The sequence below is a fragment of the Ursus americanus genome, chromosome 18 (genome assembly GCF_024610735.1).
Source record: "Ursus americanus isolate L20-20 chromosome 18, mUrsAme1.1.p, whole genome shotgun sequence".
Taxonomy (NCBI): Eukaryota; Metazoa; Chordata; class Mammalia; order Carnivora; family Ursidae; genus Ursus; species Ursus americanus.
This window is the reverse complement of record NC_142144.1, coordinates 10,827,668-10,850,481: the sequence shown is the minus strand read 5'-3', so window position 1 is coordinate 10,850,481 and position 22,814 is coordinate 10,827,668. Positions and strand designations below refer to the sequence as shown.

The window sequence follows — 22,814 nt, the reverse complement described above, 5'->3', positions numbered from 1 at the left end:
TGGGAGCTGGGGTGGCAGTTGGGATTTACCCACAGGCCAGGTTGTTGATCCTTGGAGAAGTGGTGCAGCCAGGCGGCAGGGGGGGACGTCTGTCAACAGCTGGGTCTGTGGCATGATGCAGACAGCAGAGGATGGGCCTGTGGTCTTTAAGGACCTCGTGATGCCCAATGTATGTCGGAGTGGGAAAGTTTTAATAGGAGATGGAGAGGGAAAAGAGGGAGTGATGAAAGAATTTGGTTAGTGCCTACTATGTTCCAGGTACTTTAACGTCCATGATCTCTTCTGTTCATTACATGTGTGGAGGGGCCCTTCTCGCCCCTTGGTGAAAAGATCAAAAACAGTCTAAAGGGAGTTCAGTCACTTGCCTGAGGTTACATTGCATGTAAATGGCAGAACTGGGATTCGAACCTCTTCTTTCCTAGTGCCCAAAGCCATGCTCACATCCACTCCTCCGGGCTGTAGAGGGACCAAGAAGGGCAAGAAGGAGCTGCACCCTCCCATAAAGTGGGCCCTAGGTTGCTTGGAGCGTGGCTAGGCTGGTTGGCCCTCTCCCCCCCCCCCCTCCGCCCCCGGAGTCTTACAGCTCCCGCCGGCTCTAGCCTCTCTGGCTCAGCCGGGTCCTCAGGAGGCCTAGGCGGCCGCCCGCAGCCCACAGAACGGAGCCTGGGCCGAAGGCCGAGCTCCGCGGGAAGCAGCTGACGGCTCTCGCAGCTCTGCCCCAGGCCTGCCTTCCCAGGCCTCCCCAGCCGGTGCCCGAGGCGGCAGCTCTGGGCCGAGGGGAAACTGGAGTGAGAGCTCCTCAAGCATCCTCTGGCTGCGCCTTCTTAGGATGGAGACGGCGGGGAGAGAGGGTTTGATTTTCCATCCCAAAGAAATCGCAGGAAACTGTTCGTAGCTTAAAAACTCCAAACCCCGCGCTCTCCCTCCTCCTTCCTTTCCTCCCGCCCCCTCCCTCCAGCCTTGCCCACCAGCTCCCACCATCTCGTCGCTCTTCTCCTCCTCCTGCTTCTCCCCTCCCTCTCGGGTCTCCCGCCTTCCCGGAGCACGCGCTGCCAGGGCCCGGGGTGCTGGGCGGCCAATGGCGCGGCGGCAGGACGTGATGTAAGGCGCGGCTGTAGAAAAGGCGCGGACGCTTGGCTGGCGCGGACTGCAGAGCCGGGGCTGGGCTCGGCGCGCTCTTGGAGAGCATTGCGCGCGGCTGGGCCCGCGGCCGGCGGCTCCTCCTCCCACTCTGCTCCTCCTCCTTTTTCTCCTCCTCCTCCACCTCCTCCTCCTCCTCCTCCTCCACCTCCTCCTCCTCCACCTCCTCCTCCTCCTCCTCTTCCTCCTCCTCCTCTTCAATTCTCTCGGTGTCTCGGCTCGGCTCGCTGGCTTCGGAGAAACCCGTACTACAGTCGCCGACCCAGCGCCCAAGCGGGTCGCCTAGGGCTGGGGGCGCACCCCAGGGAGGGGAGAGGTCCAAGCAGCTGGGCCGCCGCGGGCACCTAGCCGTTCCCGAGTGAGCCCCGACCGCAGCCGTCGCCGCCTCGGGCAGAGTTTGCGCTCCTGCTTTGCGCCCGGGGCGCTGAAGCCGGGCGGGCGATGCCCGCGGCGTGAAAGCGCCCGCGGCGGGCGCCGACCTCTGCCCTCGTCTTCCCCCTTCCCGTCCCCCCCCCCCCGCCCCGTGCCCTTGTGACCCTGGCTTTGGCGCCGCCGCCCAGGCGCCCCGCGATGTAGCTGCCCCTGAGCCTCGGCGGGAGGCGTCCTGGCCCGCGGGCGCCCGGGGCCCGGAGCCCGGCCTGGGGGCGCAGCCGAGCTCGGGCGGGGCCGGGGCCGCGGTGGCGATGCACCGGGCCCGTTAGCGCCGGGAGCGCCAGGCAGCTGAGGCGGGGGGCAAGCCCTCCCGCGGAGGAGCCGCGCCCCCGGCCCCGCCGGTCCCGCCGCGATGCTGTTCCACAGTCTGTCGGGCCCCGAGGTGCACGGGGTCATCGACGAGATGGACCGCAGGGCCAAGAGCGAGGCTCCCGCCATCAGCTCCGCCATCGACCGCGGCGACACGGAGACGGTAGGCGCACGGCTGCGGGGTCGGGGCTGAAAGCTGGGACGGGGCCGGGTCGGTCCGCGCTTCTGCTCTCCGAAGTTTGGGGGCACTTTGGGGAGCGTCCTTCGTGCCGCACGGGACTGGGCGCAGGGGATCCGCGGACAGGATGCAAGGCCCGCAGCTCCCGGCTCGGGGGAAACCCGGCTGTTGGGGAGGAGGAGGGAAACAAGGTTTAAACCGAAATTTCAGACCCCAAGGGTGCAAGAGAGCATTTCTCCCGAAGTGGGAGCGAAGTCCTACCCGCGTCCCGGAATGGCTCTCTTCTCACTACACCGGGCCCTCTGGTCGCCAGCTCCGCGTTCCCCTCCACCACTCGGCTGTAGCTGCTGGCGGCGCCGCCTGCGGCGCGGGGAAAGGCGAACCAAATGGGAGCACTAGGGCTTCAGCCGGCGTGGGCCGCTCCCGTCCCGCCTCCTGGCAATCCACGTTCTCTCTCCAGCACAATTTCAGGGGTCCAGGTCTTCTGGTCCGGTGCTTTTCGTTGATCACGTCCCTGGCCTCCTGGCCATCCGACCTGGCCAGGCCAGGGCTCGCAGTTCAGGCTCTGGCCTGGCTCTTGCGGAAGGAGAGTTCTTCTGAATCTCCACACCTGGCTTTGCCAGCCCAGCCCCAAATAGCCAGTTCCTCACCTCAGACCTCCCAGGGGGCCAGGCGCGCAGTCGCTTATCCAAGCTGGGCCCAGAAGTGACCTTTAGAGGCTGAGGAGGTAGGGAGCCCAGGCGAAGCTTCTCCACTTGGAAGGCAAGAGCAGCAGCCCCAGTGCCCCGGCTTCTGAGCTCTTCTTTCCGGATTGAACTCTCAGCCTGTCCTGCACTCAGAGACTTTGAGGGTGCTTCTGCACTCAGCTCACCATCTCCCAGGACCCAAGAGGGCCCCAGCCAGTGTGGCCAAGGTGGTGGAGGGGCAGGGGTGGCTGCGACCTGTCCTGGCTTAAACCTTTGGCGTAAGGATCCAGAGATCACTGGGGCTCGGGGCCAGGAACTCTGTGCGTCTCCCCAGAGGAGTCTGTGTAGAGGGTGACTTTTAATGGTCATCTTACCCCTTTTCCTGGGGCCCAGCAGAGTGGCTCTTTTAGGAAACAGTTTTAAGGGAGCTTTTGGAGGGCTTGACTGGAGTAGCCTCTGCTGCCCCAGCCCTCAAAACAGCCCAAGCCTTTCTGGGAAAAGGGCAGAGGGGGCAGGAAGGGGGAGAACTAAGGAGGGAGATCCAGCCAGGCCAGCAGCCAGGCCTGGGCCTGTGGCCGGCTTGGGCTGTGTGGGCGGGCCTCGGTTCTGAGCCTCCTGAATATGGGCCTTTTGGAGTGGAGGAGGCACGCCGCACACCCTGGCGGCCCTCTTTGCGTTTAGGGCTGGCCGGAGCATCGGAGGGAGCTGCGGGTGCCCGTTTCCCCGCGGCAGCGGCGGTGGTGGCGAAGTCGCAGGCTGACGCAGGCGCCTCGGTCTCCCGCCTCCCTCCCTCCGCAGACCATGCCGTCCATCAGCAGTGACCGCGCTGCGCTGTGCGCCGGCTGCGGGGGCAAGATCTCCGACCGCTACTACCTGCTGGCGGTGGACAAGCAGTGGCACATGCGCTGCCTCAAGTGTTGCGAGTGCAAGCTCAACCTGGAGTCGGAGCTCACCTGTTTCAGCAAGGACGGAAGCATCTACTGCAAGGAAGACTACTACAGGTAGCCCCCCACCTGGGGACCTCCTGCCCCTCAGGACCCTCACACACGATCTGCTCCCGGCTCCCTTCCCTCCAGTCCCAAGGGGGAGTTCCCTACCTAGCCCCCCTCTTCTCCAAGCCAGTACAAATTGGGTGACAACCTTTCTAAGCAGCAATTTGAGGGAACTCTTGGAAAGGTCCGAGAAGTATAGGGACCCAGAGAAAAGGAGCCTCTTCTGAGCTCAGACACAGAAATAAGCTTGGGTGCAGGATCCTTGCACCCCTCTCCCTTTGACGTTTCTGGAGTCAAGCAGATGGAAAAGAAATAGGCATTACCCCCCCCCCCCAAACCTAGGCAGCCTGGGCTGGTGTGGGACAAAGTTGGAGAGAGAGCTGGAGGATCAGTTGGGTGCATTCCTGGGTCTTTCGTGGATCTGGGATTGAAAGCCGCCTGTAGGGTTAAAGAGCCAGAGTCACGAACAGGCTCCAAGTTTCTTGTTTCTCCTCTTTGGTTTAGGGTTAGGGTCTGTTTATATTCCCTTTCTCTCTCTCTCCCTCCCTCCCTCTCTCTTTCCCCATCTCTGTGTTTCTTCCAAATTACAAAGCTCTGTAGGATTCTCAGGCGCTGGTGTGGAGGGCAGGGGTAAAGGATGAGAAAGGGTAAGTGGGCAGCCCTCCCTCCCTGGTTCCCAAGCAAAGGCTTTCCTGGGGGTTGCCCAGGCTCTGGGTAAAGTAGAAGCCTTGTGGACAGGAGTATGGTTAAGGGAAACTATATTTTAGGGTAGGACAAGACCTGGGCCAAAATCTAGTTCCCTCTTCCCCCATCCTCCAGCTTAAGACTGGTTCCCATCTTACCGGAGAGATTTCCCCCAGTGGCAGCAGCGGCACCTGGAGGAGGGATACGGGGGGTACCAACCGTGTGTCCCCACAGTCCCTCCCTCCATGGTCCCTACAGGCGGTTCTCTGTGCAGCGCTGTGCCCGCTGCCACCTGGGCATCTCAGCCTCGGAGATGGTGATGCGTGCTCGGGACTTGGTTTATCACCTCAACTGTTTCACATGCACCACGTGTAACAAGATGCTGACCACGGGTGACCACTTCGGCATGAAGGACAGCCTGGTCTACTGCCGCTTGCACTTCGAGGCGCTGCTGCAGGGCGAGTACCCCGCGCACTTCAACCACGCCGACGTGGCGGCGGCGGCAGCTGCAGCAGCCGCGGCCAAGAGCGCCGGGCTGGGCGCGGCCGGGGCCAACCCGCTGGGTCTTCCCTACTACAATGGCGTGGGCACGGTGCAGAAGGGGCGGCCGAGGAAGCGCAAGAGCCCCGGCCCCGGGGCGGATCTGGCGGCCTACAACGCTGGTGAGTGCGAGGCGCACGGAGCGCCCCCGTCGGGTTGGGGGAAAGTGCGTGGCGTCGCCTGTGTGGAGATGGAGTGAATCTCAGTGTGACATGGATATACATCTTGATTACTCTGCATACTCTAGTCCTTAGATTCCCCAGTCCCTAAGCACCGGACCACCTGGCAGAAGGGACATTAGGCTCCTCAGCTCCAGCCCAAGCGCGCTCGGAGGGAGTGGGAGGAGAAGGTGCATTTGAGTCTCGCTGACCCCGGTGCAGAGCCCCGTCTCTGAGAAATTTTTCAGAGGCAGCTTTTTGGTTTGGGCCTTTCCCCCTCTGCTTTGCTGGTGGGAAAGTACAAGGACAGAGAAAGCAAGGTAGAGCCGACACCAAACTGGCTCTGGGTTGGCGCGGCTGAGGATGGGAGCTGGGGCGATGGATGAAGGACGAGGCAGGGAAGCGAGGGTCCCAAGAGAAAGGACTGGCGGTGGCCGGGGGAGGGGGCCGCGAGCTCGGCCTGGCATTTGGCCCGGTCCTATGAAATGTCCTGAGGGCAGCAGGCTCGGGAAACTGGGGCCCGGACCCTTATGAACGAGAGCGGCTCGCTGAGCCCGGCCCGATCCCCTTGCTCCGCCAGGTCTCGGTTTTCCCCGGGCTCCTGCCTCCAAGTTCCGGGCGCTGGTTTGAGATTCGCAGCCCTCGGAAGCCGGCGCCTGGGGATGAGACCGGAGTAGGCCTAGCCTCACGCGCCCAGTAGGGTGGAGGGCTTGTTTCGCATTTCCGGCATCTTTGAACCCCGGGCAGTTCCAGGAGAGGCTCTGCCCCCTCCTGCGCCCCTCCGGCTCAGGACAGCTGCGGAGGTTCTGGGGCCCGGCAAATTGAACCATCAACATCTGCCCGACGTCTGCAAGGCCGGGAAAGGTTTATGACTCCCCGGGCTTCTGAACTAGATAGAGTTTATTTGCAATTATTTTCTTTCTTTCGTTTGCGGCAGAATTGGATTCGGAGATATTTGTTTTCTTCCTCCTTTTCCCCTTAGTCTAATGCACAAGTGGAAAACAAAACAAAACAAAACCCCAGGACTGTGGGGAGAGGGCAGCCGCGGGGAAGAAGTCAGGGTTATTTTGATCTTTAAAAATCGGAGCTGGCTGGGGGAAGAAAATTCAGCGGGTGTGGGGGGGTCCCCTGTTCGCTCCAACGAAGTTGCTTGTTGGAAGATGGATGGACATAGGTGTCTCGGTATGTGGAGCTGGGAGGAAAATGCAGCCCCCAGTCTGGTAGGTGGTGCCGTGGCGGCAGGCAGGTCCGTGGCAGCAGATTAAAGATTTGTTGAAGGTTTTACCGGAGATGCCAGCTCTCTAAAACTTCTACCCCTCATCTCTCACCACCCTGAAAATAGACTAAGCCGAGTCCGGGCCAGGTCCCCCAAAACAAAGCCGTGTCTATTTATCAAATGGGGCCGGCCCCCAGTAGCTAGCAGCAGGCGGCCTCCGCCACGGGGCGCATGGTGAGTGGGATCCTGCTTTTCTGGTAGGCAGGTTAGCAACCGGGTTGGGAATAGAAAGGTAGAAGAGTGCAGAAATATATCTGTGTTTTTTGTTGCTTTGCCGCCTTCCCTGGCGAGGTCCGGCGGCACCGAGCAGGAAGATGTGGCTGGAGGCTGAGTTTCAAGGGAGCTGGCACCTCTACAAGACACCCCCCTCCCACGCCAGCTCCTCGTTTTTTTCTGCGTCCCTCTCCCTTTTTTTCCTTTCGACTCTCTCGATCCCCCTTTCTCTCTGTCTCTCTCTGTCCTTCTGTGTGTTCGTGTCTCGGTTTCTCTGTTCGGGTCTTTTTTTCTCTGCCGGCTTGCGCGTCTCCAGCCTTGGCTCTGGCGGTGGAAACCACGCACGGCGCGCCGGCGGTGGCCGTGCCGCTCGCTTATTCGGGGCTCCCGGGACCAGGCTGGGGAAACGGGTCGCCTTCCTGGCCGCGCCGGGCCCGGCCAGGCCTCCCCAGATCTGGCTCCGGTTCTCCTCCCTTCCCTCCCGGCCCTGGCAGGAGAGAAATGGCCTCAGTGTGGGCCGTGGGGCCGCCAGGACTGGAAAGGGGGCCGTGGAGGGTGCGACCGCCGGTGGTGTGTCTAAGCAAGAGTCTGTGTGCGTGTGTGCGTGGTTCTGAGTGTGAGCACAAGAGCTGGTGGGTGTGAGTGTCCCACGCCCAGGGGCCCAGCCAGCCCGGCCCGGCCCCTCCTTGCGAAACCCCCGGGCTCGGTGGGCCAGTCCGGTGGCGGGCGGCGGCACCTTCTCCCAGGGCGGTGGGCTCGGGCAGAATGGGCTGGGGCGCCGTCGGTGCGCGCAGCCCGCCGCTGAGAGCAGGGCAGCCGGAGCGGCGGGGCCGCAGGGTCGGAAAGTCCTTCCGGGGCGGTGGCCACGGCAGCCCTCCTCAGGCTGCCCCTCCGGGGCGAGAGCGCAGCCCCGGTCCCAGACGCAGAACTGAAAGCTTCCCCCACCCCGGAGCGGGGCCGCCCGCCGGCCTGGGGCGCAGACGAGGCGCTCGGAGCCCGCGAGGGGCCCGGGCCGCGCACTTTGCACCGGGGTTTGTACGCCACGGCCGCGGGAGTCCCGCGCGGACCAGCCGGACGCCCGGGCCTCCCCCAGCCCCAGCTTTTTGTGTGTGTGCCTGGCGGCGTAATTACTGATTTGATTCCAATCCATTATTTAGACAATTGAACCTACAATCTCGTCTTTAGTAAAATGAGGCGAAGTCAGATTTGATTACAGGTTCAGTCCCAGCGACAAGAGCTCGAAACCCGATGGGTTAATAACAGATCACGAGTAAATTATTCATGATTTTACGAGCTCTTTAGCTCCATTGAATCGGCCTAATTGAGAGGAAAAAAAAAAAAAAAGGGAGAGAGAAAGCCCGGTCCTCCCCCTCCCCTCGGCCCCTCGCTCCTCCCCGGATCCGATCTTGGGGAATCTCGACCCGGCCGGGGCGTGGGGGGCGGGAGTGAGGGCGCCTGGGGTACCGGACAAATCTGGGCCCAACGGCCGCTTCCAGGCCGCCCTCACTTCCCCGGCGCAGCCCCCCGCCCCGGCCGCTGGCCTACTCGGCCTCCCAATCTTGGGCCAGCTCCTTTTGAGTCCGCCCTTCCTTTCCCCTCTCTCCCCGTTTCGCCACTCCCCAGCCAGTAACGGCTTCGGAATAGGCTTTCCCGCAGGAGACCCGGGATTCAGTTCCTTAACCTGGACCCCCCACCATACAGTCCCCTCTTTTTCCAGGCCTCGCTGTCCCCTCAGGCTCTCTCTGTGTCTCTCCTGATTTCTTTCTGTCTTTGTAGCTCTCTCTCACCCGTTCTCCACATCTCCACTGCTTCCCTTTCCTCTGTCTCGCCCCTCTTTTTTCCTGGCTCTGTCCATCTTGCCTCCCTACCCCCTCTTCTTTACCCTCTCTCCCTTCTCTCTTTCTACCTCCATCTCTTTCTCCCCTTTCTGTGCCCTTTCTCTCTCCCTCCCCCAAACCACCTCCCCCCTAGATCTAGGCCGCACTTGGGGCACGTCCCTTGGGTGCGTGGGGCGCCGGGGTCCCCACGGAGCTCATTAACAGTAGCAAGGCCCAGGCAGGGACTGGGCAGAGGGATGGGCCCAGAGATCCCCTGTGGGGAGGCCTGCCCCACCCCCGTGGAGCTGGGGACGGGGGCAAGATGAGGGTCGCTCCCTGCAGTGGGGGCAGGGCAGTTTCCATGGATTCCGTTTGGAGTCATTTTCTGATCCCTTTTACATTGCTGGACCCCGTTCTTCACTCTGAGTGCTTTCTGTGGGAGTACAGCCCTGGTGGGGGACTTGGGTGCCTGGGTGCATGTGCAAAGGGACCCTTAGCAGCCGCTTGCTGACAGTTTCGAGGTTAGTGACAAGACCAGCATCTTGCAAATTCTTTCTGTAAGGGACTGCTTCCCACCTAAGCAGTGGGTGGAGTAGGTCACCAGGAAATCAGGAGTACTTCTGAAGTGGTTTTGCCAGATAAAATGCAGGATGCCCAGTTAAATTTGAATTACAAGTAAACAACAAATAAATATTTAGCGTAAGTGTACCCAATGCAATATTTGAATTTTAAATAAACAACAAATAATTTTTTAGTGTAAGCATATCCACCGCAATATTTGAATCTTAGGTAAACAACAAATCAGTTTTCAGCATAGGTATGTCCCATGCAAAATTAGAGGCATACTTATACTAAGAAATTTTTCGTTGTTCATCTGAAATTCAGATTTAACTGGACAACCTGCATTTTTATTTGCTAAACTTGGCAGTTTTATTATGGGCATATGATGGGGCACAAGACACGTTCCCAGTTGTCCGCTTTAGAGGGACTGAATTAATCTCCTATGAGGTTTCCCCCAAAGTAAGACCTTACATGTAGGATGGCTCGGGATGTGATGAAGGAATCTTGGAGAGGAGTTGTTCCTGTCCCCACCAGGCACCAGGTTGCCAACTAACTTTCTGAGACCTTAGGTTTCCGCCCCTGTTCCTCACCCCCATTGCCTTCCAGGCATTGGCAGCCAGGCCCCAGCTAGGCCCCTTCTGGATGGGGACTGGCTCCCCAAAGAGTCATGCTCATCTTTACCTGCTTTTGTGGCGTAGTGGAAGGAACCCGGCAAGGACTGCAGTGCTGAATCCAGGCTCAGCCCTTACCAGTGGTGAGGCTACGTACACATGGCCTCATTTCCCTTAGCATTCGTTTCCTCATCTCACAAATGAGATGAGTAGCAGTAGCCACCTCTTGGAGCAGCAGTGAAGGCCCCATGATGCGTGTAAAGCCAAAAGCATACCCTGGGTGTCAGATACATGTTAATTTCTTCCTCCAACTTCCTTCTCTTTCGGCTAGAATTCTGCCACTCTGTGAGATTTCTAGAGATCGCTTCGCCTCTCTGTCTCCTTCAGCCAGTCTGTATAACTGGGAAGCAAGGGCTTCCCGGGGCAGGGGGAGAAAATAAACTACAAAATACAGTTTCCCACCTTGGCCCACTGCCCTTGGCCCAGGGTCAGCCAGAACTTTGGGGCTGGGGAGCCGATGAAGGTGAAAGCAAAGTGAGTGGAGAGAGGTCAGTCATCAACTTTCAGGTGCCCGCCCCAGGCTTGGGTGGGGGGAGAGACTGGGGACAGCCTCCCTCCTTAGGGAGTGCAAGGGGAAACAGGAGGAGCGTGGGCCCTGGAGCCCTGTGCACTGCTCCGTCCTCAGTCAAGTGACTTCCCTTTCTGAGCCTCAGTTTCAACATCTGTAAAAAGGAGGAGATGCCAGACTCATAGGGTTGTTTTAAGGACTCAATGAAAGTATGTAAGGCCTTTAAGCTCATCGCCTGGAGTCCTTAAGCCATCAACAAGTTGTAGCTGTGGTTGTTCTTACTCTAACAGGATGGCTCAGAATGGTTTTTGGACTCTCTTAGAGCTGGGTTTGAATCCGGCATTTACTAGCCGAGAGACCCTGGGCACGTGGCTCTCTGTGAGCCTCAAATTCTCCTATAAATCTACAAAATGGGGATAATATTTTCATCTCAGCGTGGTGAGACCAAGCATGTGGCTTGGTCCTGAAGCTAGAAACTTTTGGTGGCAGGTAGGGCAGGGGTGGACTAGGCAGTGTAGGGGGGCAGGTCAGGAGGTTCACCTGCCGCCTCTGCGTGTCCCCTCCCCAGCGCTGAGCTGCAACGAGAACGACGCGGAGCACCTGGACCGCGACCAGCCCTACCCGAGCAGCCAGAAAACAAAGCGCATGCGCACCTCCTTCAAGCACCACCAGCTTCGGACCATGAAGTCTTACTTTGCCATTAACCACAACCCCGACGCCAAGGACTTGAAGCAGCTCGCGCAAAAGACGGGCCTCACCAAGCGGGTCCTCCAGGTCAGCTGGGCCGGGGCAGGGGCTGAGGGGGGGGGCACCGGGGGCCTCCAGGGCCTGGAGCGGAACCCCACAACTGCCGTGGACCTCGGAAGGACCTTCCACCCCCTGTCTGCCCTTCTCTTTGTCATTCTGTGCTCTTTCTCCATCTTTTCAGTCTCTAGCTGCGTTTCAGCGTTGTGGGTCCCCTCCTCACTTTACCGCTTCTCTCAATGTTTGTCTCTCAACTTTTCTATTTTGTGTATGTGTGTCCCTCTGCCCTCTTTGTCTCCACTCCTAGCCTCTTTTCTGTTTTATAAACAGCTCCTCGTTGCTCTTTATTACTCACGTGACACTCAAAGTGTTCGTGTAGTGAAAGTTTCAAGCATTTTGGATAAATCCAGAACATCTCAGGATGCCCGGGCCAGGACATTTGCATGAGCTGTTTGCTCCTTTTGCTTCTTGCTCCTCACTCGTCCTCTCTAGTTCCTCTTTCTCTCTCTAGATTTTTCTTCTGTCTCTTTGTTATTTCTTAGACTCTCCCAGAAGCAAGTTTTTGGAGGGGGGATGTGGGCTGATCCCCTGAGGCTCATCTGCCTGCGGGGAGCTGGAAGCAGATGGGCACCTCTGAAACCCAGCAGAACTGCACTGGTTAGGGTGCTTTCTGCACAGAGAGGCTCCAGAGCTTTCGCCAGATTTTTGAAGGGTCTGTCCATACCCCAAAGATGTTAAGAAACCCAGTTTGGGGAGTCCCAGGCTCCTGCATGACCCGAATTCGTGGCAGAGATTTGGGCCACCACTTTTCAGATCTTCAGGTCCTCCTCTTACTCATTTCGTGGTCCTGGGCAAGTCATTTCACTCCTCTGAGTCCCAGTTTGCCCATATGTAAAAGAGACACCAGAGATTACACTGCAGGCTTATTGGAGGAGCCATTGGGATAATATAAGGGTCCACCACAGTAGCTGACCCTTAACTGTGCAGTGGATGGTAGCTAAGAATAACATTAACCAGATTAATAAACGAACTGGTGTTAACTAGTATGAATGATTATTCTGGTCACTGGACTTCAGTTATCCTATCTGTACAGCCATAAGGTGGGGGGAGAATATCTTCTTCTATAGAACAGTTTAACCAGTTTATTCCTTAGAACATGTGGTCATAGGGATAGCAAAGCACATTTTGGGGTAAGAAAATCAAGAGACGAAGATCTGAACGAGGTCACACGGCAGGAGGGGAGGTGCTGGGATTCGAGTCCAGGCCGGTCTGATTTACCCTCCAGCCCCAGGTCACTGGGGATTGAGGGCTGGGGGACCGGGACAATGAGGGGGTGAGGGTGACGATGACGCATACCAAGACCTGCGCAACCGCCCTAGATTTCCTGCGAGTGTGTGTGGGGGGGAGAGCATTTTGGGTGTGATGGCGGTGGCGGGATGGGACTGTGACTCCGGCGCTGATCGGTAGGTCCCCGGGGATCCGGGAGTTCCTGGCCCGAAGCCGGGTTGGCCCTGCTGCCTGCACCCCTGCACAACGCGTAGGGTTCTGGGGCAGCTTGGTCTCGGGCGGGCTCAGTGACATAGCCGGAGGAGGCGAGGGCTGGCCAATGGGACCCCGATGCGCCGCTCTGGGCCCGCCCCCTGCTCCGCGTGGGCCCCGCCCCTCCCGTTTGGGTCCCTTTGGCCTGCGGGTCCCTTTGTCCTGGGCTTGAGAAGGGGGGGGGGAGGACACTGCTGCGCCCAACGGGGTCACGGATCCCCTTTGTCCGTTTCCCTCGGACTTTACCTTCTTAGGTTAGGTCTCGGGACCCTCCTTGGCACCCCTGCTGTTCCTCCGCTCTGAGCGAATTTGGTCATCCGCCTCTTCTCTGGGTAGTAGGATACTTTGTCCCTTCCCGTATTTAGAACCCCTTAGGGCAAGCTGGTGAGGGCCATTCAGTGAACCAACCCCTGGGAGCAGGCCAGGGCAGGAGCAGGGATTTGGAGTGAAGCAGAGCTCAGCTCAGGAGGACCTGGGTTCGGTTCTGTCCCTCTACTCCCAGGCTGTGGCTCCTGAACAGATCAGTTATCCTCTCTGAGCCACAGCTTTCTCACCTGTAAAATGGGCACCATTATTTACCGGTCCCTGTTACGCGGTTAAATGATAACAAGTAAAGCCTCGTAGCTGAGTCCCAATCTGGATGAGAGCCTCACTGTTGGCCTTGGAGGCAGGAGGCTTGGTTCTCTGATTTAGGAACAAATCAGGTTTCCAGTTTAGTTGTCTCTCATTCTTTCATCTGACCAAATATCTATTGGCACCAGGCCCTGGGGACACAGAGATGAATGAACCACAGTCCTAGCTCTGAAGAAATTCACCCTCTTAACTGTAGAAACAGACCTACATTCAGTTTCCCTGTAGTGTGATCAGTTGGGAGAGGGGGCTTCTGTGGGAGACCAGAAGAAGAACTGACTGTTCTTCGTGTAAGGAAAGGTTCACCTGAGGGACCTGGGTGAATGCTTGCCCTGCGCCTTCCTCCCCTAGAATCCTGAGCCAGGCCTGCTCACGCCTGTGTGCCCCCTCCACCATGGGGACTCAGAAAAGCCAGAGGCAAGGAACTAGTTGAGGCAGAAAAGCCCTGACAGTTATAGTGTCTCCTAATCAGTAAATGTTGGGGTGCACTACTGTGTGCCAGGCACTTTGAAAGGCCTGTGAAACATGTTTGCTCACTGAGTTCTCACTGTCAGGCATCATGATAACCTCCCCCGTGCTGTACGGATGAGAACATTGAGGCCCAAATGATTTCCCCTCGTCCCAAGTCACACTTTGCTAGTAAGTAGCAGAGCTGGATCCAAACCCAAGCCTGTCTCTGGTCAATGGACGTGGCTCTTTCTCCACTAAGCCACCCCAGCAGTGACTGCCTCCGAGTGTATCGTGGAGAGCCTGTATGTTGTTGGGGGTGGCGGTGGTCATACCCATAAGGCACACAGAACCACTGTTCTCCCTCTTCTCAGACCTCCAAATCTCACGCACTGCTTCTTAATATCCCCTAACAGCACAACCGCTCATGATTATACAGCAGTTTGCAAAGCATTATTTTTCCAGCCACTCACCTGCCTTACCTTAATATTTTCCTGCCCATTTTACAGATGAGAAACTTAAGAATTAGTAAGATGAAGTGATTTTCTGGAGGTTACAGGAGCCAGGCACTGGGGGGGTGGGACTCTCTCCCAGGGGTTCTGACCACTGATGGACCAGCTCGGGGAGGTGGGATGGGAGTCGTTTGGGGCCAGGCAGGTGGTGGTGGGGCTTTGGAAGGTAACAGACTGGTTCAGGTCCTTTGGACTTACCAGTAGTGCGATTTGGGCACTTACCATCTCTTTGAGCCTTATTCCTTATCTGTGGAACAAACATAATGCTAGTTTGCATTTTGAGAATTCCTGAGCATTGAGACAATGACTGGAGGAAGCCTCCAGCACAGTCCTGCCTGGTATACAGTAGGTACCCAGGAAATGGTTCCCCATCACTTGTCTACACCAGCTCAGTGGCACTAGGCCTTGGGTGCCCCCTGCAGGTTGTGGTCCACTCAACCCTTCAGAGAGGGTCTATATGCAGGGGCCGGTTGAGGTTGAGGCTGTGATCCCAAAGGTGATGGGGGTGGGGGCAGTGCAGGGAGGGCGTTCTGGGCTGTTCCTGAATCTGCTATGCATAAGTACGGACCAATATGGTAGGCCTGTGCTGCAGTAACCCTGCCGGAATTTGGAGTCAGCTGATGTGAGGTCCACGCTCAGCTCTCCCACTTACTCTCTGAGCAATAGTGAGCAAGTGACTTAACCTCTCTGAGCCCCAGGGGCCTCAACTGTAACATGGGGACGATCATAATATTCATTAGGTGTTTGCAAGGAGATGACTTCAAGTGTAATTTATAAAGTATAGATTCGGGGCTCAATGCACATGAACTTCACACACATTTACACAGTAGGGTTCAGTCAACCGACCTCTCTTGCACTCATTAAAAAAATTTAATTATCTTTATTTTACAGATGAAGAAACTGAGGTTCAGGGAGACTAGGACCCTTGCCCTCAGTCCCACGGCTAGTAAATGATGAAGCCAGGAATCAAGCCCAGATCTGTCTGCTTCCACAGCTCTTTCCCGTATAGCACAGTGTAGGGACTGGGACCCTCCTGCCTTGGGTCCAGCTATAGAAAGCAGCAGTACAGATGGAGAGAAAAGAAGGAGTGGGTCATAGATGCCACGGGAGCAGAGCAGGAATCCAGTTGTAGAGCCATAAGCGCATAAAAAGTCCTCAAAATTGGGGCGCCTGGGTGGCACAGTGGTTGAGCGTCTGCCTTCGGCTCAGGGCGTGATCCCGGCGTTGTTGGATCGAGCCCCACGTCAGGCTCCTCTGCTATGAGCCTGCTTCTTCCTCTCCCGCTCCCCCTGCTTGTGTTCCCTCTCTCGCTGGCTGTCTCTCTCTGTCAAATAAATAAATAAAATCTTTAAAAAAAAAAAAAAGTCCTCAAAATTATCAGCAGCAACAGCATGGCCACTACAGTGCTCACTTTCTACCCATGGGCAGGGTGACTGGGAGAGAGAATGGCCCCTTCAACAGAGGTCTGTGAAGACGTTAGGCTTTGCAGATGCTTGGAGACCATTCCTCGGCACATAGATGCCCCTCCGAGGTGCCTCTCTTCCTTCCTGGAGAAGGGTCAGGAAGGCAGAACAGGCCCTGGGCTTGGGGACAGGGTGGGGGAGCTGATTGATCTGGAAGGGTGAAAGTCTCCTTAGGGTTTCCTGGTGTGACTTGGAAAGAAAATACATTTTAACCACCAGCAGTTTACAAACATTCTCCAGATAACTGGTTAGTTATCACTAACTTGTGTGAGCACACAGGAACTGAGAATGCTAGCTTTCCTCTGTTCACTCATTTATTCAACAGATACACTCATCTTCTGCCTTATTCTGGTGGGGCGTGACCCAGACAGTGAGTGGGACCCGCTGGAGCTAGGATCCAGAAGGAAGACAGATGTGCAACAAATAGTTACAAATGGCAATAACGTTAGTGCTTACCTTGTAAGGCGCTAATGAGTTACTGTGTACAAGATGCTTAGAACCTTCCTCAGACCATGCCTGGAACTTAGTGAATAATATTTGGTTGTTACGACTTTATGAAGTTGCTGTACCAGAGGACATATTCTTTTTTTTTTTTTTTTTAAGATTTTATTTTTAAGTGATCTCTACACCCAACGTGGGGCTTCAATCCACAGCCCCGAGATCAAGAGGCACGCACTCCACCGACTGAGCCAGCCGGGTGCCCCAGGACATGTTCTTTTTATTCTCTTTTCCTCACATCACATTCATCACCGGACATTAGCCTCACAATGCCTGGAGTGTCTGTGTCGTGACTTCCACCTGCCCTGTCGGGTTGGACACTTTGCATGCAGCCATCAGTTTGATGTTATTAAAAATGCCACAATGTAAAAATGAAATCTTAAAAAAAAAAAAAAGGAAGGGGTGCATGCTGGCTGGCTCAGTCAGTAGAGCACGTGACTCTTGATCTCAGGGTTGTAGGTTTGAGCCCCATGTTGGGTGTAGAGACTACTTAAAAATAAAATCTTTTTATTTTTATTTTTAAAAAAGATGTATTTCTTTATTTTAGAGAGAGAGAGTGTGCGTGCACACGTGGGGGGGGGGAGGAGAAGGAGAGGAAGAGAATCTCCAGCAGACTCCCTGCTGAGTGCAGAGCACCCCCCACGAGGCTCGATCCCAAGACCCTGAGATCATGATCTGAGCTGAAACCAAGAGTCGGATGCTCAACCGACTGAGCCACCCAGGCACCTCCCAAAATACATCTTTTTAAAGAATGCCAGAACAGACATCTTTGGGTACAAAGCTTTTATGTTTGGGCTGATTTCCTTAGTGACCCGGGAGGGGATTTGTGAGGCAAGGTGGGTTTCCCACTGGCCCTCTGGGTCCCCTTGATGAAAGAATCCTAGGGAAGGGAATTTGTGAGGCAAAACACAGCCTCAGGGCCAGGTGGTGTCGGAGGTAGTGTGGGCTTCTTCATCCACCCAGGGCTTACTGGGGATCCCCTGGGTACCAGGCTACGGCTCTCCCCACAGATGAAGAAAGGGGGCTGTCAGTTGAAGAAGATGGGTGGGTGGAGCATATCATCTTCTTGCACCTGCCCTAGAATCTCAACCTGTCAGAACCCCGAGAGGCCACAGAGATGGTGTGCTGTGTCCGACCCTCTTGGTGTGCGGGTAGGGAAACTGAGGCAGACCCGGAGGGGAGGGACCAGTACAAGGTCCCTGGGCTGGTCAGTAGCAGAACTAGAACTGGAAGCTGTATCGGGTGCTTTTTCCAGTGCACCCTAGTCACTGTTGTGTTTATTCACTCATTCATTCATTTCTTCGCTGCCGCAGTCAGGATCATGTGGTGGGGACAGCATGGACTTTTAATGGCAGGTGTTCCTGGATTCCGGTCTCAGCTCGGCCCCTGTGTGACCTTGGGCAAGTGACTTCACCTCGCTGAGCCTCTCTGGTTTTAAATCTATATAAAGTGGGGACAACGATAGAAGCCCCTACTTGGCTTCTCCTGGAGCTGATCGGTGACACCGCATGTTATGTGGTGGCGCCTGGCGCAGACAGTCCATAAGTGGCATCTATCGTTACTACTACAAAGTCAACACACCTTACTCATTCTTCACCTTTGCCAGTCCCTGTACCATGTCCCAGGGACATGACGATGACTTAGACGGGGGCCCTGCCCCAACAGCCCCTTGGGTGGGGACTTTTGGGAGAGAACTCAGGTGAAGCCCTGCGGAAGGTGAAAACCAACCCAACACGAAACCCCACAGCAGCCCGGCTTTTGGTTGAGTTGTTGATCTTCATCCCCCAGATTCCCAGTGCCTCAGATTGTGGAAGATGGTGTCATTGTTTACAAATCACTGTTAGGGGCAACGGCAGGAGAAATAGCAAACAGCTGGCAGCTAACTGGTTCCAGCCCTTCCCGAGGGCTTGGAGCCCTGGACCTAGGAGCCGCGCGCCACCCCCGGGGCTCCCTGCTCCAGCTACTGCTTGGAGAGACACACACAGGCCAGGACAGCAGCAAAGGGTGACACCGAGGCTCCGGCCTTCCGTGTCAGACCCGACGTGAGACTTTGGGGAAGCCGCCTCCTCTCTCGGAGGGCCCCTGGAGACGTTCCCTATCGATTTTTGCCATCAGCCACTCCCTGGGCCAGATGGACAGAGCCTCACCCCTGCAGATATTTCTGCAGGCCAGGCAGGGAAGGACTCCCTTCCCTAAGAAGAGCACGTTGACGGTGGTCTGAGAAGCCCTGCACTTATCTGCAAGCCTCCAAGAAGAGGTGATGGGCTTGCTTCGGGCAGCAGGCCAGGGAAAATGCGCTTTCTTCCTGGAAGACCCAGCGAGCCGGGGAAACAGCTTTGTTTCCTGACTTCACGGGGTCTGAGTCTCTCCTTACCCCAGGATTCTTGCGGATGTGCTTTTTAATTGAGCCCAAATCTTATCAGGCTTGTTTGATGCCACAGGCCCCCGTAGGGGGGGTGGTCCCCAGGGGAGGGTGGGGCCAGGAGTTAGCCCTTCCCACCCATGCCTGAGACACTGGGAAGACAGGCAGATGCAGGCACATCTGGAAATATGCAACTGGACACCCTAGAATCTGTAGAATTCTCTAAGGCCCTTTGTTTTATGGGGAGGCTTCTGGCGGGTGTTTTTCTCATGCAAAGGGAAGTGAAGGGGCCCTGCCTTTCAGGCTTTTTTTTCTTGGGGAGATATAACTCCCTCCCCGCCCCTGCCCCACACCCACCCACCGGATTTCCTAGGCCTCCCTCAAAGTACTTTGAGGACCTCTGCGCACAGCCAGATCTCTCTGTGCAGTTAGACCGGCGGTCAATAGTTGGGGGGGTTGTGCTCTGAAGATGAGTTTCTGCGCATGTCTTCCCGAGTGCGTACGCCTTGCGTGCAAAGGTGTGGGCGTCGATGGATGTGCGTGTCTGTGCCCAAGGAAAAATGAAAGTAAACGCTTCCTCTCTCTCTTTGGTGTTCTTTGCATACCAAGCTCAGGTCTCACTGCACAACGCACCCCACCTCCCTCACCAGTGACACGGGGGCGTGGTGGATTCGGTGGAGGAATCCGCAGGTCACCACCTCCCTGGACTGGCTTTAATCCAGCAGCTCTGCCCACCCCACCCTGACCCCTAAAACACCGGGGGTCCGGGAGAGCCAGTAGCTTCTGCACCTGATGGCGGTGGGGAGTAGGACTGCTGGCTTTTTCTTCCTCACAGTAACTCTTTATTGACGGCTTCCTTTGTGTTCTTTACACCACTCTGGTATTTCCCACTTACGGACCAGGAATCACTTTAAAAATTGTACCAACGAGCACTTGTGGGATCTATTGCCTGCTTAAAGGCAACTGCCAAGGAGCAGGGGACAAGAAGAATCTCTTAACCGTTGTGAAAAATGATGGGTGTGTGCCCATCTTCTAGAACAGCGCTGTCCAGTAGAAATGAAACGTGCATGAAACGTGCGCCACATGTGTGGTTTTCCATTTTAAATACTTTAGCAGCCACATTCAAAACACAAAAAGAAACCAGTAGAATTCATTTTAAGGCTCTGTTTTGTTTAGCCCAGTATGTCTAAAATATTATCTTTTCAACATGGAACCAGCATAAACATTAGTATTGAGATATCCTACCTTTTTTTCATACCGAGTCTTCAAATCTATTTCTGTGTTTTCCCCTACAAAGGAGCCACTTTGTGGCTGGTCCCATTTCAAGTGCTCAGTAGCCAGTATGGCTAGTGGCTACCATACTGGAGAGTGCTGCTCAGCTCTGGAACCTTCTAACAGAAAGGGAAACCCAGTACCAGCCACTAGACAAAAGGAAATTTTTATTTTATGAAGAGCAAAAATTGCCAGCCCAACGTTTTAATCCCCCTCTCCGCCAAACCCAGATTAGCATCTCTGGGGGGAAATGTTCTGCTGCTTCCACATCCTGCCTCCCTTCTCCTAACCAGCCCTTCTCTCTCTCTCTTGCCCCACGCAGGTCTGGTTTCAGAACGCTAGGGCCAAGTTCAGGCGCAACCTCTTACGGCAGGAAAACACGGGTGTGGACAAGTCCACAGAGGCCGCGTTGCAGACGGGGACGCCGTCGGGACCGGCGTCGGAGCTCTCCAACGCCTCGCTCAGCCCCTCCAGCACGCCCACCACCCTCACAGACTTGACCAGCCCCGCTCTGCCAACTGTGACGTCCGTCTTAACTTCTGTGCCTGGCAACCTGGAGGGCCACGAGCCTCACAGCCCCTCACAAACGACTCTCACCAACCTTTTCTAGTGACTCACGCCCTCCCCCCCCACAATTTCTTTAAAAAAGAAATTATCTTTAGTTGAATTCCAAGTGTATTTTAAAATAGAGGCTTTGAGCAACTAACTAACCACATTTTAGGATCTCGCCTGGAAACAGAGGAAGAAAATAATTGCGCGTCCGGCTAATGCAGCGGTGTGGACTGAGGAATTACTTGGAAAATCTATCTGCAACACAACATTTGTGTCACTGTACAGTTTTGTGGACTGAGCGAGGAAAAACAACAAATAATTTAAGTTGGCTAGAGCTTCTGTATTTTCAAAGACTGCCACGTGCCTTAGGAATACTGTTTTATCTCCATACTTTGGATGACTTGTTCATTTTTCTCTCCCCCTTTTTCTCTCTGTATATTTATGACCAGAGCAAAAATGTAAAAAAAAAAAAAAAAAAAAAAAAAAAAAGTTTGTTACTTTGAATAGTCCTAAAAAGAAAAAAGAAAAAAAAAAAAAAAAAGAAAAATCAAACCCCCTCCAACGGTCGCTTTGTTGTTTTAGAATTTTAAGGTGGAAGTCTGTTCGAATATCAGAATTTGTAAAATCTAACCAGTAATAAAACCACTTATTGAAACTAGTGGGTGCTGCTGGTGTTTAGTGGGGTGTGAAATTCACAGGACTTAAGGGTCTTACTGAAGCCCAGACATAAATTCCAGGGTCTTCTCTTATTTATCTGTAATATTTATTTATAATATGTGTGGCCCCCCTCCCTTCTGTGCCAGGCTTTGGGCTGCTTGTCGAAATCCAGAGATTCCTTGCCATCCAGGAGGCAGGGACAGAAGAGATAATCTTAACATGGTGTGACATGTGCCAAGTGGAGAGTATGTCAACATAGTACCATTCATTCATTCATTCATTCATTCATTTGTTCTTTCAAATATTAAATTAAGTATGTCCTGCTGAATACTTGTGATAGAGGTAAAAGCTTATCACACCTGCATTTTCTGCTCTTCTGGGGCTGGAAGGGTGTGTCAGGCAATGAGGAAAGCCTACTCCTATAAGGAATGAATGCTGTCACCAAAGGGCAGCTTAAACTCCAATTTTCCTAATGCATTAAAAAAAAATAATCTCCCAAGAGGGCAAAAGCAACTAAATTTGGCTTCTTTACTATGACTTCAGGCAATTTCAGAAACCCACAGAAAGGACCCATCCAGGGAGGACAGAGGATCAGAGGCCGGCAGAATGAGGTCGGAATCTCTACTGTTGCAGTGTGAACTGAGGGAAGACATTTTCTTTCTGTGAGCCTCCGTTTCCTGAACTGGAAGATGAAGATAATGGCCTTTACAGACAGTTCTAGTGAGGATGAGGCAAGGTGTGTTGAAGGGCCTACTGGAAGGCCTGGCACATAGTGGAGGCTCACCATGTCTAACTGAGTCACAGACAGATGACTCATAAGGGCATTGCAGGTGGAGAGCAGGAATGCGTGTATCCAGGCATCGCCCGGATGCTGAATGCATCAAGCAGGTGTGGTTGTCCCCTGGGCAGCCCATACCCCTGATTTCTTTCTCTGAATCCTGCTGTAGAGCACTGTGTTACCGGCTTCATTGAATGCCAGCAGTTACCTAGCAAAATGTCCCTCAGTGGCCGGCCAATCTGAAAATCCGGAGGGAAAATCATAGTTTCCTTGATGAGAAAACAGCCAGGAGAGATTGGGCGGGGGAACAATCCAGCCTAGGACTGCGGTCTTTTTCCCCGCCTCCCTGTGCCATCATGGTTGGGATAGGGTTGGGGAGGAATGAGCTGGGAGTGCTTAAAGCCTGGACGAAATGTTAAAAACACACACTCACAACCACTACTATTGTTACTGTTATTTAATGCCTGGAAAATGGTAGGAGCTCAATAAAGTTTTTGTAAACTTCTCTATTTTTCTCTAAGGTGTGTAAAGTGCACACATCTGAAATGAACAACAACCATGTAAACACCACCCAAATCAAGATAATAGGACACTGACAGCGCCCAAAAGGCTCCCTTGGGCTTCCCCCCATCAGCCCCTCCCAGGGTGGCTCCAGTGCTGACTTCTAGCGCCGTGGATTAGTTTTATCTGTTTTCGATCCATACATTTCTGCTGAATGAACTCAGGATTGCTCAAGATTAGCCAACTTGCCTGAGGTCAGGCAGCTTAGTGGTGAGGAAGCCAGCACTGAACCAGGTCTGTCTCCAGACCCCGAGTCCTGTCAGCTAGCGTAATAGGATCCGTACCTCACCAATGGCTGCAGGAGGGAATGGGAACAGAGGGCCTGGCCCGGGGATAAGCACACAAAGTCAACGCCAGGTACTCCCAGGGACTTACATACGTGCCCACAGACACACACGTACACTGTCAAGACACCATTGGATAGAGAGACCCACAGGCTAAGGTGCTTCCACCCAGACAGCCCCACACAAAGACACACACACACAAATACTCGCAGACAGACATAAACAGGCCCAGACACTCACAAGTACATCTAGACAGACACCCAGACCACCCCACACAGGGAGACCCGCACACACACCCAGACGTGCACACATGCAAACATTTGCAGGCACCCAGACGCCCCCGCATAGCC

General features: G+C 55.0%; 1 protein-coding gene across 1 annotated transcript; it reads left to right on the top strand.

Annotated features, from left to right (window-relative positions):
• The first annotated feature begins 1,780 nt into the window (after positions 1–1,780).
• LHX2 (LIM homeobox 2) lies at positions 1,781–21,077 on the top strand. The gene is made up of 5 exons (XM_045791172.2): positions 1,781–2,044; positions 3,544–3,746; positions 4,680–5,083; positions 10,734–10,939; positions 19,955–21,077. Exons 1-5 carry the CDS (start codon positions 1,925–1,927, stop codon positions 20,240–20,242), a joined length of 1,221 nt encoding a protein of 406 aa, XP_045647128.1. The 5' UTR covers positions 1,781–1,924; the 3' UTR covers positions 20,243–21,077.
• Positions 21,078–22,814: the final 1,737 nt, after the last annotated feature.